Raw genomic sequence first — 15259 nt, forward strand, 5'->3', positions numbered from 1 at the left:
TTTGTTCAGGTAATACTTTGTTAAATCATTAAATAGGTCAGTGATCTGTGACAATATGCCTTTAAGAAACAGAATAATACACTCGATCAGTTGAATACGATATACCTTATAACTTTTATAAACGTATGCAGTTCGCTTTCGCTTTATGTCTGCAATCTCACGTGTGGTGTTCCCTGTAGACTCTGTTGTCAAGTAAGCCTACGGTAAGTGAGGTTAAGGTTAACAATATCAAAGGATATGTCTTCAGTACTGGATGTACCCGAGGAAGACCAACCTAAGGGAATGTTCTGATATTTTCATTTTTAAGCCCGAACGCCCTTTTCCAAACACGACGCCATATAACCGTAAATAAAATGTGTTGAGTGCGTCGTTAAATAAAACATTGCCTTCCTTTCTTTTCCAAACAATAATTTTAAACGCGCAAACACACCATGTTAATACAAAAATAATTTAAACAGATCGAAAAATGCCATGTTTGACATATATCTGCAAAATATATATTTCCAAAGTATTACTCCGCCGGGATAAAAGGATTATAAGTTCAGATGAGCACAGCCGCTTGTTGAAGTCTTGTTGCGCATCAGTAACTTTACAAACATTAACCGAAATAGGGACAAGGAAGTCTTCCTGAAATATACCCCTGGCGAGAAGCGTATACAAAATGTACATGTATTTATATGTGGGGTAGCTAGGCTAAGCCATTCGTATTTAGGACGTGGTGGCCTTACAATGGGCTTTATGGGTGAATACCACCAAATCAAATCCCATAGACGACAATAGTAACATGTGGCTAAAACTCCTACCTGCGGCGTATCAATCGACATAATTCATCGCGGATATAAATACTACCACCCCTCTGCTTTAAAGTGAATTAAGAAAAAATGTTGGTCAAGCTGATAATTTCGAAGATAATGACCGGCTTCGGTGGTGTCGTGGTTAAGCCATCGGACATAACGCTGGTAGGTACAGGGTTCACAGCCAGGTACTGGCCTCGGTGGTGTCGTGGTTAAGCCATCGGACATAAGGCTGGTAGGTACAGGGTTCACAGCCAGGTACTGGCCTCGGTGGTGTCGTGGTTAAGCCATCGGACATAAGGCTGGTAGGTACAGGGTTCACAGCCCGGTACCGGCCTCGGTGGTGTCGTGGTTAAGCCATCGGACATAAGGCTGGTAGTTACAGGGTTCACAGCCCGGTACCGGCCTCGGTGGTGTCGTGGTTAAGCCATCGGACATTAGGCTGGTAGTTACAGGGTTCACAGCCCGGTACCGGCCTCGGTGGTGTCGTGGTTAAGCCATCGGACATTAGGCTGGTAGTTACAGGGTTCACAGCCCGGTACCGGCCTCGGTGGTGTCGTGGTTAAGCCATCGGACATAAGGCTGGTAGGTACAAGGTTCACAGCCCGGTTTTAGCTCCCATTCATAGCAGGTTGTTTACTACTCAATGGGTAGGTGTAAGACCACTACACCCTCTTCTCTCTCACTAACCACTAACAAACTAACAACAAACCCACTGTCCTAGACAGATGCCTCAGATAACTGAGGTGTGTGCCCAGGGAAGCGTGCTTGAACCTCAATTGGATTATAAGCATGAAAATAAGTTGAAGAAAAAGGAAAAAACCCAGAACATCAACGGGTAACGTCTATGACCACCCTAGTTCCTCACAAAATTTGGGTAATTTTTTTTTTTTACAGTTACCCCATACATGTTTCAAGAACAAGGCTACTTGACTCAGTGGTACTAGACGAAACCAATACACTCACATTTATCAACAATCACAGCTATTAACTGATCTATCAAAAGTGAAGTGCACCTCGAACTTTGACCCAGCCGGATATTATTTGGTTTAGTACTACCTTATTTAGCACTGTGTGTGTACGGCAGCAGACTTACTAATTGTAACTGGGCGCTAAAAGATCCTTGCAAAATGCGGCATCGGGTAAGTACAACGAAGATTGTCAGCAGTACAAATCAAAATATAAGAAGCGCTCAGAAAAACTGGAAACTCTTATAAAGGTCTTGCGAATTATGTTATAGCTTTATTAATGTAATGTGTAACGGTTGTCGTCAACTTCTTTCATAAAATATGCACCTTGGTCATCATGTTTGTAACAATTTGTTTGTTTTGTTTAACGACACCATTAGAGCACATTGGATCTATTGGATATCAAACATTTCATAATTCTGACTCATAGTCATCAGCCCCTGCGCGTGCTGTAACCTCACCGTGGTGCAGGGGTGTAACATTCTCTTTGAGAATGGCCAATACAGCACAAATTGAAGTTTAGAGTAAAATTCGGTGTCCGTAAAATTCTGTGATATTTGTATTTGTATTTTTGCACAGTTCTTTACACTGTTTTTGTTTAAACCTTGAATTTTTATATTGATGTTGATCATCACTTTATTTATTTGCATTACCATAGTTTGACACCCAATAGCCGATGTATTTTTCATGCTGGGGTGTCGTTAAACATTCATTCATTCATTCATTCATAGTCATCAGAGGGAACCCGCTACATTGTTTTCTTTTATGCGGTCGATTTGGGATCGATCCCCGTCAGTGGGCCCATTGGGCTATTTCTAGTTCCAGCCAGTGCACCACGACAGGTATATCAAAGTCCGTGATATGTGCTATCTTGTCTATGGGATGGTGCATATAAAAGATCACCTTGCTACTAATGGAAAAATGTAGCGGGTTTCCTCTCTAAGACTATATGCCAAATTACCAATTTTGACATTCAATAGCCGATGATTAATAGATCAATGTGCTCTAGTGGTGTCGTTAATTAAAACAAACTTCTTCTTGATCTCAGTAGTAAATGGAGATAACACATTTTCAAGTGCCGTAGACAACGACTATCGTCTAACAACATCGGGAAATTGCTACACACACACACACACACACACACACACATATATATATATATTGTTGTTGTTGTTGAGAGACAGACACAGCGAGATGGCAGACAGACAGACATAAAGAAGAGAAGAGAAAAAAGGTAACAGAGAAGTGAGAGAAAGACAAAGAAAACGACAGAGAGATAGAAACAAACAAACATAAAGTGGGGGGAGAATAAGAGAGAGAGAGAGAGAGAGAGAGAGAGAGAGAGAGAGAGAGAGAGAGAGAGAGAGAGAGAGAGAGAGAGAGAGAGAGCGAGAGAGCGAGAGAGCGAGAAAGAGAGAGAGAGCAAGAAGAAGAAGATACAAAAAGAAGGCAATGTGTGTTTAACGATACCTCATTGTGTTTCAGACCATGACTACTTGGTTTATAACAGTTCGTCTAGTGAAAAAGAGAGAAAAACACACAGAGAGACGGAAAAGATAAAGCGACAGAGAGACAAATAGATACAGATATATATATATATATATATATATATATATATATATATATACACAGTTGAACCTGTATATAACGGCCACTCAAGGGACCTCGCAAAAGTGGCCGTTATGGACAGGTGGCTGTTATAAACAGGTAAAGAAAAACATATAACATAATTTACTGTAAAAACCCCACTAAGTTGGTGTGGTTATTCAGAATGATGCCCCTAACCATAAGCAATCATAAAAAATCTATTTCAATTTGTTCTAGGTTAAGCCATTTTTGACATATTTCTACTGTACTATATCTGTCAGTGTTGACGAGTCGAATATATATGTAAGTTAAATGCGAGCCTTACTTCAACCAATAACAAGTCGCATTGTAAATTAAATGACAACCATATCATAAGATGTAAATGCGATTAACAATGCACTGGAGCATGTATCTGTTTTGTTTCAACTGAAGTAAAACAATAACTTTATATTGTTACGGCGCAGGTCAATACATGTATATATAACCGTTATGGCAAGTTCAACTGTCCATTTTGTGACAAAAATAGTGGTCATTGTAATTTTGTGGCTGTTAAAGCAGGTTCAACCATTCATTTTGATCCAAAAATAGTGGCCGTTGGCCGCATTGAACAGGTAGCCGTTATATACAGGTAAAATAATGAAGGAAATGCATTGGGCGGGATTTATGGTGGCCGTTATGTTCATGTGACCGTTATATACAGGAGGCCGTTATACCAGTCTCGACTGTATATATATATATATCAGCAACCATTAATGCCAATACAAATGTTGATGATAATGATAATGATGGTGATAATAAAAAGCAAATAAATAAGTACGTAAATAAATAAGAAGAAAATATATAACCATAACAAAACGAGAATGAAGAAGAAGAAGAATTAAGATGATGACGATGAACATGATTATGCAATATAAACACGACGTAGCCTATCTTACCTGATGACTTCATTATCTTGTATTCGAATAAAACTTCACACACCTTTCATAGGAACCTCTAATTAATATATCTGTAGCAATACTACATAATTAAAACTTTAAGCGTACGCAAAAACAATTTGATAACTCAGAGATAGTTACGCCTGATCGTAAATGAAATAAAACTGAGCTAAACACGTTCATCCGTGTACACGCGAACCGCAATCCCCCTGTTATTGTTACACTCCGATACAGCCCAGTGGCTGACACCGCGTTTCGAATCACTGACGTTTTACAAGTTTAGTTTTAAGTATACATTCGTCCATTTCTCCATGACCGCGCCTATAGATAGCATCCATAACTGAAGAAGTGGGGCAAAAGGAAGTAGGTCCTCAGCTCCTATTGTACCTAGGCTAAAACAACTTCAATACAATTCATTTCTTCAGTTGCCTTGAGCTTTACAGCTCATCGGCGCAACATATATATAGGATATGATACATTTAAGAAGGCTGCACAATGTTAACAGTACATTGTAGGGCAGGAGAACATGAACATATTTAAAATATACTTAAAAATTCAAATTCAAAACATTTGTGAAACACATTGTTTTATCGCACCAATAAAGTGGATCTTAGTTTATAACACTCAGAGTGGTATTTAATTTAGTTAGTTTATTTAGTTCTTTAACTTTCTTTACACTTAATAATGTTAGTCATAGGTGTACGGGCACCCAATGTTGTCTGGGTATAGGGGGTGGGGGGTGGGAGGCAGGTTTTTGCTCGAAGTAAACGAATAAAGCCCGAAAATGGACAACAAGATTTATTCATATTAGCTTTACTACCAAACCGCTATATGGGGTTACAAACGAATCCCAACGCATTTTCACATATGGATTACAACTAATTTTGAAGGTAGAAAATACATGGTAAAAAGGTCTCAGGTTAGCACATTTTGTCCGAATATCTCTATAATTGTTGCCCGAATTTGAGGTTTTGCTCCAGCACTAAGGGGTGGTGGTGGTGTGCGGTGGTGCAGTCGCCATCCCTGTCCCCCTTTCTCATACGTTTTTGATGTTATTAGTTTGTAAATAGATGGCTTCTTCCAATAATACATTTCAATATATTTTCTTCTAATTGCGAATATAACTTGGAGTTGGCGGTAATGGGGAGGGGGAGAGGCGGCAGGGGTGGATGCAGAATTATTCTAGGGGAGGGATGCAATGTATGCAAAAGGCACCTGCTGTGTTGACGGAAGTGCCGCAATGTTTAATAAAGTTTGTTTAATTTGTTTAACGACACCACTAGAACACATTGATTTATTAATCATCGGCTATTGGATGGTAAACATTTGGTAATTCTGACATATAGTCTTAGAGAGAACACGCTACATTTATTTTCCATTAGTAGCAAGGGATCCTTTATAAGCACCATGCCACAGAGAGGATCGAACACACCACGGCCGTTGACATACCAGTCGTGGTGCACTGGCTGGAACGAAAAATAGCAGAATGGACCTACCGACGGGGATCGATCCTGAACCGACCGCACATCAAGCGGGGGTATCTGCCCCCCTCCCGACTTGTGCTCCGAGCAAATCCTTAAATTCGGGCAAAAACGGTAAAGATATTTGAGCAAAATATGCTGACTGAAACCTTTTCACCGTGTACTCCCATCATTCTACCCACAATATTAGTAATCCATGTAAACATGCAACCCTACATAGATGCGGCGGGACGTAGCCCAGTGGTAGAGCGTTCGCTTGATGCGCGGTCGGTCTAGGATCGATCCCCGTCAGTGGACCCATTGGGCTATGTCTCGTTCCAGCCAGTGCTCTACAACTGGTGTAACACAGGTCATGGTATGTACTATCCTGTCTGTGGGATGGTGCATATAAAAGATCCCTTGCTGCTAATAGAAAAGAGTAGGCCATGAAGTTGCGACAGCGGGTTTCCTCTCACCGTATCTGTGTGGTCCTTAACAATATGTCTGACACCATATAACCGTAAATATAATGTGTTGAGTGCGTCGTAAAATAAAACATTTCTTTCCTTCTTCCCTATATAGATGTTTCGCAGTAATGCTAATATGCATAAATGTTGTACTCCAGATTCGAGCATTTTTGTTTAATTAGGGAAAAAACTCAGCCTTCCCACCTACAGAAATGGAAGGAAGGAAGGAAATGTTTTATTTAACGACGCTCTCAACACATTTTATTTACGGTTATATGGCGTCAGACATATGGTTAAGGACCACACATATATTGAGAGAGGAAACCCGCAGTCGCCACTTCATGGGCTACTCTTTTCGATTAGCAGCAAGGGATCTTTTATATGCACCATCCCACAGACAGGATAGTACATACCACGGCATTTGATGTACCAGTCGTGATGCACTGGATGGAGCGAGGAATAGCCCAAAGGGCCCACTGACGGGGATCGATCCCAGACCGACCGCGCATCAAGCGAGCGCTTTACCACTGGGCTACGTCCCGCCCCCATACAGAAATGGAAGCCCGTACGCCTATGGCCACGAATGAGTAACTCATTTATCTTATTATTAATTTTCGTTGCGCACAGTCGAAGATGGTATGCTTTGCTGTCTAGTGAATTCACCAAGCAAGAAGGAGTTGTTTCCCTGGATTGCGTGTTTAGCAGATCGAGCGATCGCGAACAGTTTGACTGGTACCACCATCTTCCATAACACCACACACATCTAATGCTAGGGTCAGACTAACAACGTCTGCTCTCATGACTTCTGTCCATCATCTTCCATCACACCACACTCATCTAATGCTAGGGTCAGACTAACAACGTCTGCTCTCATGACTTCTATCCATCGTCTTCCATCACACCACAGTCATCTATTGCTAGGGTCAGACTAACAACGTCTGCTCTCATGACTTCTGTCCATCGTCTTCCATCACACCACACACATCTAATGCTAGGGTCAGACTAACAACTTCTGCTCTCATGACTTCTGTCCATCATCTTCCATCACACTAAACACATCTAATGCTAGGGTCAGACTAACAACTTCTGCTCTCATGACTTCTGTCCATCATCTTCCATCACACTAAACACATCTAATGCTAGGGACAGACTAACAACTTCTGCTCTCATGACTTCTGTCCATCATCTTCCATCACACCACACACATCTAATGCTAGGGTCAGACTAACAACTTCTGCTCTCATGACTTCTGTCCATCATCTTCCATCACACCACACACATCTAATGCTAGGGTCAGACTAACGACTTCTGCTCTCATGACTTCTGTCCACCATCTTCCATCACACCACACATCTAATGATAGGGTCAGACTAACGACTTCTGCTCTCATGACTTCTGTCCATCATCTTCCATCACACCACACACATCTAATGCTAGGGTCAGACTAACGACTTCTGCGCTCATGACTTCTGTCCATCATCGTCCATCACACCACACACATCTAATGCTAGGGTCAGACTAACGACTTCTGCTCTCATGACTTCTGTCCATCATCTTCCATCACACCACACACATCTAATGCTAGGGTCAGACTAACAACTTCTGTTCTCATGACTTCTGTCCACCATCTTCTATCACACCACACACATCTAATGCTAGGGTCAGACTAACAACTTCTGCTGTCATGACTTCTGTCCATCATCTTCTATCACACCACACACATCTAATGCTAGGGTCAGACTAACGACTTCTGCTCTCATGACTTCTGTCCATCATCTTCCATCACACTAAACACATCTAATGCTAGGGTCAGACTAACAACTTCTGCTCTCATGACTTCTGTCCATCATCTTCCATCACACCACACACATCTAATGCTAGGGTCAGACTAACGACTTCTGCTCTCATGACTTCTGTCCATCATCTTCCATCACACCACACACATCTAATGCTAGGGTCAGACTAACGACTTCTGCTCTCATGACTTCTGTCCATCATCTTCCATCACACCACACACATCTAATGCTAGGGTCAGACTAACAAATTCTGCTCTCATGACTTCTGTCACACCACACACATCTAATGCTAGGGTCAGACTAACAACTTCTGCTCTCATGACTTCTGTCCATCATCTTCCATGACACAACACACATCTTCTGCTCTCATGACTTCTGTCCATCGTCTTCCATCACACCACACTCATCTAATGCTAGGGTCAGACTAACAACGTCTGCTCTCATGACTTCTGTCCATCGTCTTCTATCACACCACACACATCTAATGCTAGGATCAGACTAACAACTTCTGCTCTCATGACTTCTGTCCATCGTCTTCTATCACACCACACACATATAATGCTAGGGTCAGACTAACAACTTCTGCTCTCTTGACTTCTGTCCATCATCTTCCATCACACTAAACACATCTCATGCTAGGGTCAGACTAACAACTTCTGCTCTCATGACTTCTGTCCATCATCTTCCATCACACCACACACATCTAATGCTAGTTTCAGACTAACAACTTCTGCTCTCATGACTTCTGTCCATCGTCTTCCATCACACCACACTCATCTAATGCTAGGGTCAGACTAACAACGTCTGCTCTCATGACTTCTGTCCATCGTCTTCCATCACACCACACTCATCTAATGCTAGGGTCAGACTAACGACTTCTGCTCTCATGACTTCTGTCCATCATCTTCCATCACACCACACACATCTAATGCTAGGGTCAGACTAACAACTTCTGCTCTCATGACTTCTGTCCATCATCTTCCATCACACCACACACATCTAATGCTAGGGTCAGACTAACGACTTCTGCTCTCATGACGTCTGTCCATCATCTTCTATCACACCACACACATCTAATGCTATGGTCAGACTAACAACTTTTGCTCTCATGACTTCTGTCACACCACACACATCTAATGCTAGGGTCAGACTAACAACTTCTGCTCTCATGACTTCTGTCCATCATCTTCCATGACACAACACACATCTTCTGCTCTCATGACTTCTGTCCATCATCTTCCATCACACCACACATGGTTAAGCCATTGGGCATAAGTCTGGCAGGTACAGGGTTCGCAACGCGGTGCCGGCTCCCACCCAGAGCGAGTTTTATCGACTCAATGACTCAATGGGTAGGTGCAAGACCACTACACCTTCTTCTCCCCCCCTCTCTCTCTCTCTATCTCTATCTCTCTCTCTCTCTCTCTCTCTCTCTCTCTCTCTCTCTCTCTCTCTCTCTCTCTCTCTCTCTCTCTCTCTCTCTCTCTCTCTCTCTCTCTCTCTCTCTCTCTCTCTCTCTCACTAAAAAACCAAAACATCATGTAACGGAGCGATTCTGTGTTATGAAGGTGTAGTTTTTAACTAACAATTAATAACTAACCCACTGTCCTGGAAAGACAGCCCAGATAGCTGAAGTGTGTGTGCCCAGGACAGCGCGCGTGAGCCTTAATTGGATATAAGCACGAAAATAAATAGAAATGAACAATGAAATGATTAAGAAAATAAATCGGGCTGAAATTTGTTGCACTTGTTGCCAGTCTGAGCGCGCATTTCTACTGAACGCGACTCCCAGTTGTTAGTCTAAGCGCACTCGTCGTAAATCGGAAGTTGGGGAAATTACAACGCAACTGTCGAGTTGGCCAACTTTCTGCTGGCAGTTGGAAGTCTGACCCTAGTATTACGTTAGGCATAAAAAGCAAGTCTAGTGAGGAACATTTGTAGCAAGGGATCTTTTATAGGTACCATCCCACAGACGGAATGGCATCAACCAAGGCCTTTAATATACCAGTCGTGATGCACTGGCTGAAGAAATAGCCCAAATGAGCCCACCGACGGGGATCGATCCTAGAGCGACCGCGTCACTACACAGATACCATCTATCATTGAAACACACGTTAAACAGTCGGACACTAACGACATATACCATACCATTAATTAATTAATAATTAAGGAATCAGTCAGTAAGTCGGTCAATCAATCTCTCAACCAACCAACCAACTCAGCCAAACAACCAAACATCCATCCATCCCTCTGTCCAATGTGTCCATCCAGCCATTCATCCAGCCATCCAGACACCTATCCTTCTATCAATAAACAATCAACCAACCAACCAACCAGTCAGTCAATCAGTTATTTAATTGACGAACAAAGGAATGGAAGAACAAACGAATTATGGAAGGAAGAAATGAAGAGTAAGATGAAGAAAGAGTTGTAGAACAGCAAGAAGAAAAATATACTTCATAATATACACACGGGGTGTCTAATTACCCAATAACTTCATCATCGTCACTTAAATAGAACCGGTGCACTCTCCTGTCCAAGAGATCGTCTACCTACATCTGGAGCAATACACCAACACCACGTGGGTTCAAAACTGTTCTGCAATTGAGCCTTCGGAAATATTTAAAATCCTAAATGTCACGAACGTAACACGAAAGTCTGTACCTGTTCTCACACAACCGTCTTTGCTTACAAGTACTATTTAACCATGCCCTTCTCGGGTCACACTTTTATATTTACACACTTTGAAACTATTATAAAGCAAATATAAAGCAAAATATCTGAAAAGTGTGCCCCCTTCCACCACCCCACTTCCTACGCCAATGGTTTCGGTTTTGTTTTGTTTTTTCGTTTTGTTCTGTCTACTGAAAGGAATTGAATGATCGAACAGTAAGTAGTTTGACGCCATGCAGTAAATGTTGAATGCGGTGTTAAGTAACAGAATATGCTGACTGCAGTGAACAAGGAGTCACCAAACCAGGCGATCATTAATCTGTATACCCTTACAATGTCTACACAAAGAAGAAATTGTTATCGTTACGCCCCAATTCAATTTGCAGTGCTACCAATCTGTTGGTGTTTTTTTTATTTATTGTTGTAGACTTAAATAGGCGGAATGGAGATACCTGGTAGTTAACTTACCCTCTGTGGATTCATCAGACGAAAAGGTTTGAAAGGTCGCAGCATAAACGTGCAAAACGGTGAGAGGGGCGGCGCCGCGGCGGTGTTTGGGCAATCCCCCCCCCCCCCCCCCCCCCCCCGCCCCCAGTCCTGGAGCAAAACCTTCAATTCGGGCACAAATTATACAGATATTCAGGCAAAATATGCTAACGTGAGACCTCTTTACAGTGTATTTCCAGCATTCTACCCTCAAAATTAATTGTAATTCACGTAAAAAATGCGTGGTGATTCGTTTGCAAACCTAAGCTGTTTGGTAGTAATACTATAATGAATAAATGTCTTTATGCAGATACACCGGCCTCGGTGGCGTCGTCGCAGGCCATCGGTCTACAGGCTGGTAGGTACTGGGTTCGGATCCCAGTCGAGGCATGGGATTTTTAATCGAGATACCGACTCCAAGCCCTGAGTGAGTGCTCCGCAAGGCTCAATGGGTAGGTGTAAACCACTTGCACCGACAAGTGATCCATAACTGGTTCAACAAAGGCCATGGTTTGTGCTATCCTGCCTGTGGGAAGCGCAAATAAAAGATCCCTTGCTGCCTGTCGTAAAAAGAGTAGCCTATGAGGCGACAGCGGGTTTCCTCTAAAAACAGTGTCAGAATGACCATATGTTTGACGTCCAATAGCCGATGATAAGATAAAACATCAATGTGCTCTAGCGGCGTCGTTAAATAAAACAAACTTTACTTTATGCAGATACGGGCAATTTTGTTTAATTCGGGCAAAAGAGTTAATATAAATTGCTAAAGCAGCGGTTTATCTCTTTTGAGCTAACATATTTAATAAAACGGCGCGAAGATATTTAATGTCAAATAAAAGCTCCCAAACTATACAGTGCAAGAAAATGTCGATAATTATGATACATCATGATATGGAACCTTATGACATCTTTGTTCTTTCTTTCTTAAGCATTATGGCAACAGTACTAACAGGAAATAAAATGATCACTTACTAATCGTTAATATACTTTCGGGAGAGAAACCAACTTTATAAAATACTATAACTATGCATTCAATCTTATAAAAATTATCAATAGCTTGATTCCTAAATAGCAAATATACTTCCTTGTAACTAAATGTAATACGATGCTTACCTTAAGATGACTCGAATAACTCGGTGTTGATTGCTCGGTGACCAGAGTGGAATGCCTTGTGTGAGATCCACACCAAGAACAAGGAACTTTGGCCCTTTTCCACATATGGTCATGTCACATGACCACGAAAGCTGTCCCCTCTGGCACCAGCCTTCCAAACATAATAATGTAAGCCCTTAGAGAGTGGTTGGTTGTGTTCTTTTTATAGAAAGGGAGGAACTATACATGCAGTAAATGAAATAATGATAGTGCATTTCCACCACCATATGAAGCAGGCAAATCCCGACCTTCAAGATATAAGAAATAATACACCATATATATTTCACTATCCTACACAAGAATGGGAGCTAGTACGTTTATGCGAAAGACCCACCCCCACCGCTACCCGACCCTGAAAATCTTGCATACGTGATTGTTAGCATTGACGGCCATAATCAACGTGGTTACTAACCGCGATACATGGGCTAGTTTTATTGCATTATCTGTAGACGAGGGGGCGTGACGTAACCCAGTGGTAAAACGCTCGATTGATGCGCGGTCGCTCTGAGATCAATCCCCGTCGGTGGGCCCATTGGGCTATTTTTCGTTCCAGCCAGTTCACCACGACTGGTATATCAAAGACCATGACATGTGTTATCCTGTCTGTGGTATAGTGCATATAAAATATCCCTTGCTACTAATGGAAAAAGGTAGCGGGTTTCCTCAAAATTACCAAATATTTTATATCAAATAGCCGATTATTAATAAATCAATGTGCTCTTGTGGTGTCGTTAAACAAAACAAAATTTAGATCTCAGGCCATGTTCTTGTCGCACAGAACAAAAAGAGCAACACACTGTCCACCATACTAAAATAAATGCAAACAAAAAGAGAGTAAAAAACAAAAAGTTTAAAAGGTGTATAGCATATTATGTAGTGATGATAATCAATCCATGCTTTCTGCTCGTGTCTGTGGTGATGTGCATATAAAACATCCCTTGCTGCTATTGGCAAAATGTTGCGTGTTCCACTCACTACTTGTCACGATGACTAAATGTTGCGTGTTCCACTCACTACTTGTCACGATGACTGAATGTTGCGTGTTCCACTCACTACTTGTCACGATGACTGAATGTTGCGTGTTCCACTCACTACTTGTCACGATGACTAAATGTTGCGTGTTCCACTCACTACTTGTCACGATGACTGAATGTTGCGTGTTCCACTCACTACTTGTCACGATGACTAAATGTTGCGTGTTCCACTCACTACTTGTCACGATGACTAAATGTTGCGTGTTCCACTCACTACTTGTCACGATGACTAAATGTTGCGTGTTCCACTCACTACTTGTCACGATGACTAAATGTTTGTAACGTAAAAGAAAAGTTTTATTTAGCGACGCCATTAGAGCACATTGATTTTTTATCTTATCATCGGCTATTGGACGTCAAACATATGTCATTCTAACACTATTGTTTAGAGGAAATCCGCTGTCGCCACATAGGCTACTCTTTTACGACAGGCAGCAAGGAATTTTTTTTTTTGCGCTTCCCACAGGCAGGATAGCACAAACCATGGCCTTTGTTGAACCAGTTATGGATCACTGGTCGGTGCAAGTGGTTTACACCTACCCACTGAACCTTGCGGAGCACTCACTCAGGGTTTGGAGTCAGTATCTGGATTAAAAATCCCATGCCTCGACTGGGATCCGAACCCAGTACCTACCAGCCTGTAAACCTATGTCCTAACCACGACGCCACCGAGGCCGGTCCAAATGTTTGTAATCCAATAACCATTGTGCTCTAGTGTTGTCGTGGAACAAAACATCATGCAACTGGGCGATTCTGTATTATTAAGGAGTAGTTTTTAATCTCCGTCAGGTTCGTCCTCCCCATTTATAACAAAATAAACAGGGTCAGTGCCTTCTGGTGCTTCACTGATGTGATGGTACATGCTTTCATCCATCAGCACACCTCGAACAGTGTTACTGTCCGACTTGTTCATGGCATGGTCATATAGTTCACTGTTACGCACTGCCGTTGCGTCATACACCCCACCAACGTCATTACCCCTATCAACGTCATCATCCCCATCAGCATCATCATTCCCATCGTCGTCAACACCGCCATCAACGTCATCACCGCCATGTTGAAGATGGAGATGGTTGTACGTGTGGTGTAGGACAGCTCGAGGTTTAGTCGGTTCATTCAAGATGTTATAATCCGTAGATGCATTCCCAGAATCCATAGCGTGTACTTCCGGTGTCGACTTCTCACATTCGTAGACTGGTTCTCCAATCGCTGAATCTATTTCCGATTCATTCTGATAAACTGGATCATCGCCAGGTGTATCTTGCTTTAAAAGACCGTCATCGATTGTTGATTCGTCTTCACACACGTCGATTGTATGGCAACTCCTGAGCTGAAAGTTTGTTTCGGTTTCGCGTTGACAGCCATCATCGTTGCTTGTATTAACGTGTCTACGTCGTTCGTTGTTTTCACTGACCATGTCGTATACGTTAGTATCTAACATATCAAGGTTTTTGTTCAGCATCCCTGTTTCATTTTCCAACTCATATGCATTTACATCGTTTGCATTGTTGTTCATATTCTGCAAGTCTCTATCACTTTCACATTCGTAGACAATATCCTCTTCTGTACTAATACTAAAATGTCTTCCTTCCACATTTATTTCGTTTGCCAGCTCGTATACATTATCTCGCGTATTTTCTTTTGCCAACTCATAAACATTATCATTGTTTAGATAACAATTCCCATTCGTCAAGTTTGTTTCATTTTCACATCCATAAACATTATCACCTTTTCCATTAAAATGTCTGTCTTGCATGTCTCTGCCATTCACCTTTTTGTTGGTATTATCATCTTCTATATTACAATAAATTTTTTCCACGCATGTTTCGTTTTCACGTTCAAGGACTTTGCCATTGTTTATATTACAGTATGTATGTTGTATGGGTTTTCGCATTGCCATCTCACGT

The 15259-nt window shown here is 41.8% G+C and overlaps 1 protein-coding gene across 4 annotated transcripts in view; it reads right to left on the bottom strand.

Annotated features, from left to right (window-relative positions):
• Positions 1-10616, bottom strand: part of LOC121385383 — a 55557-nt gene extending 44941 nt beyond the window's left edge. For 2 of the 4 annotated variants that reach the window (XM_041516050.1, XM_041516048.1), the window contains exon 1: positions 10495-10616. In XM_041516050.1, coding sequence (XP_041371984.1) covers positions 10495-10510 — 16 coding nt within the window. In that variant the 5' untranslated portion in view covers positions 10511-10616. Of the gene's footprint in view, positions 1-4284; positions 4518-10494 lie in introns of those variants that run through there. The other 2 variants (XM_041516051.1, XM_041516049.1) reach the window with 1 other exon arrangement.
• Positions 10617-15259: the final 4643 nt, after the last annotated feature.

Source organism: Gigantopelta aegis, chromosome 11, assembly GCF_016097555.1.
Source record: "Gigantopelta aegis isolate Gae_Host chromosome 11, Gae_host_genome, whole genome shotgun sequence".
Lineage (NCBI taxonomy): Eukaryota > Metazoa > Mollusca > Gastropoda > Neomphalida > Peltospiridae > Gigantopelta > Gigantopelta aegis.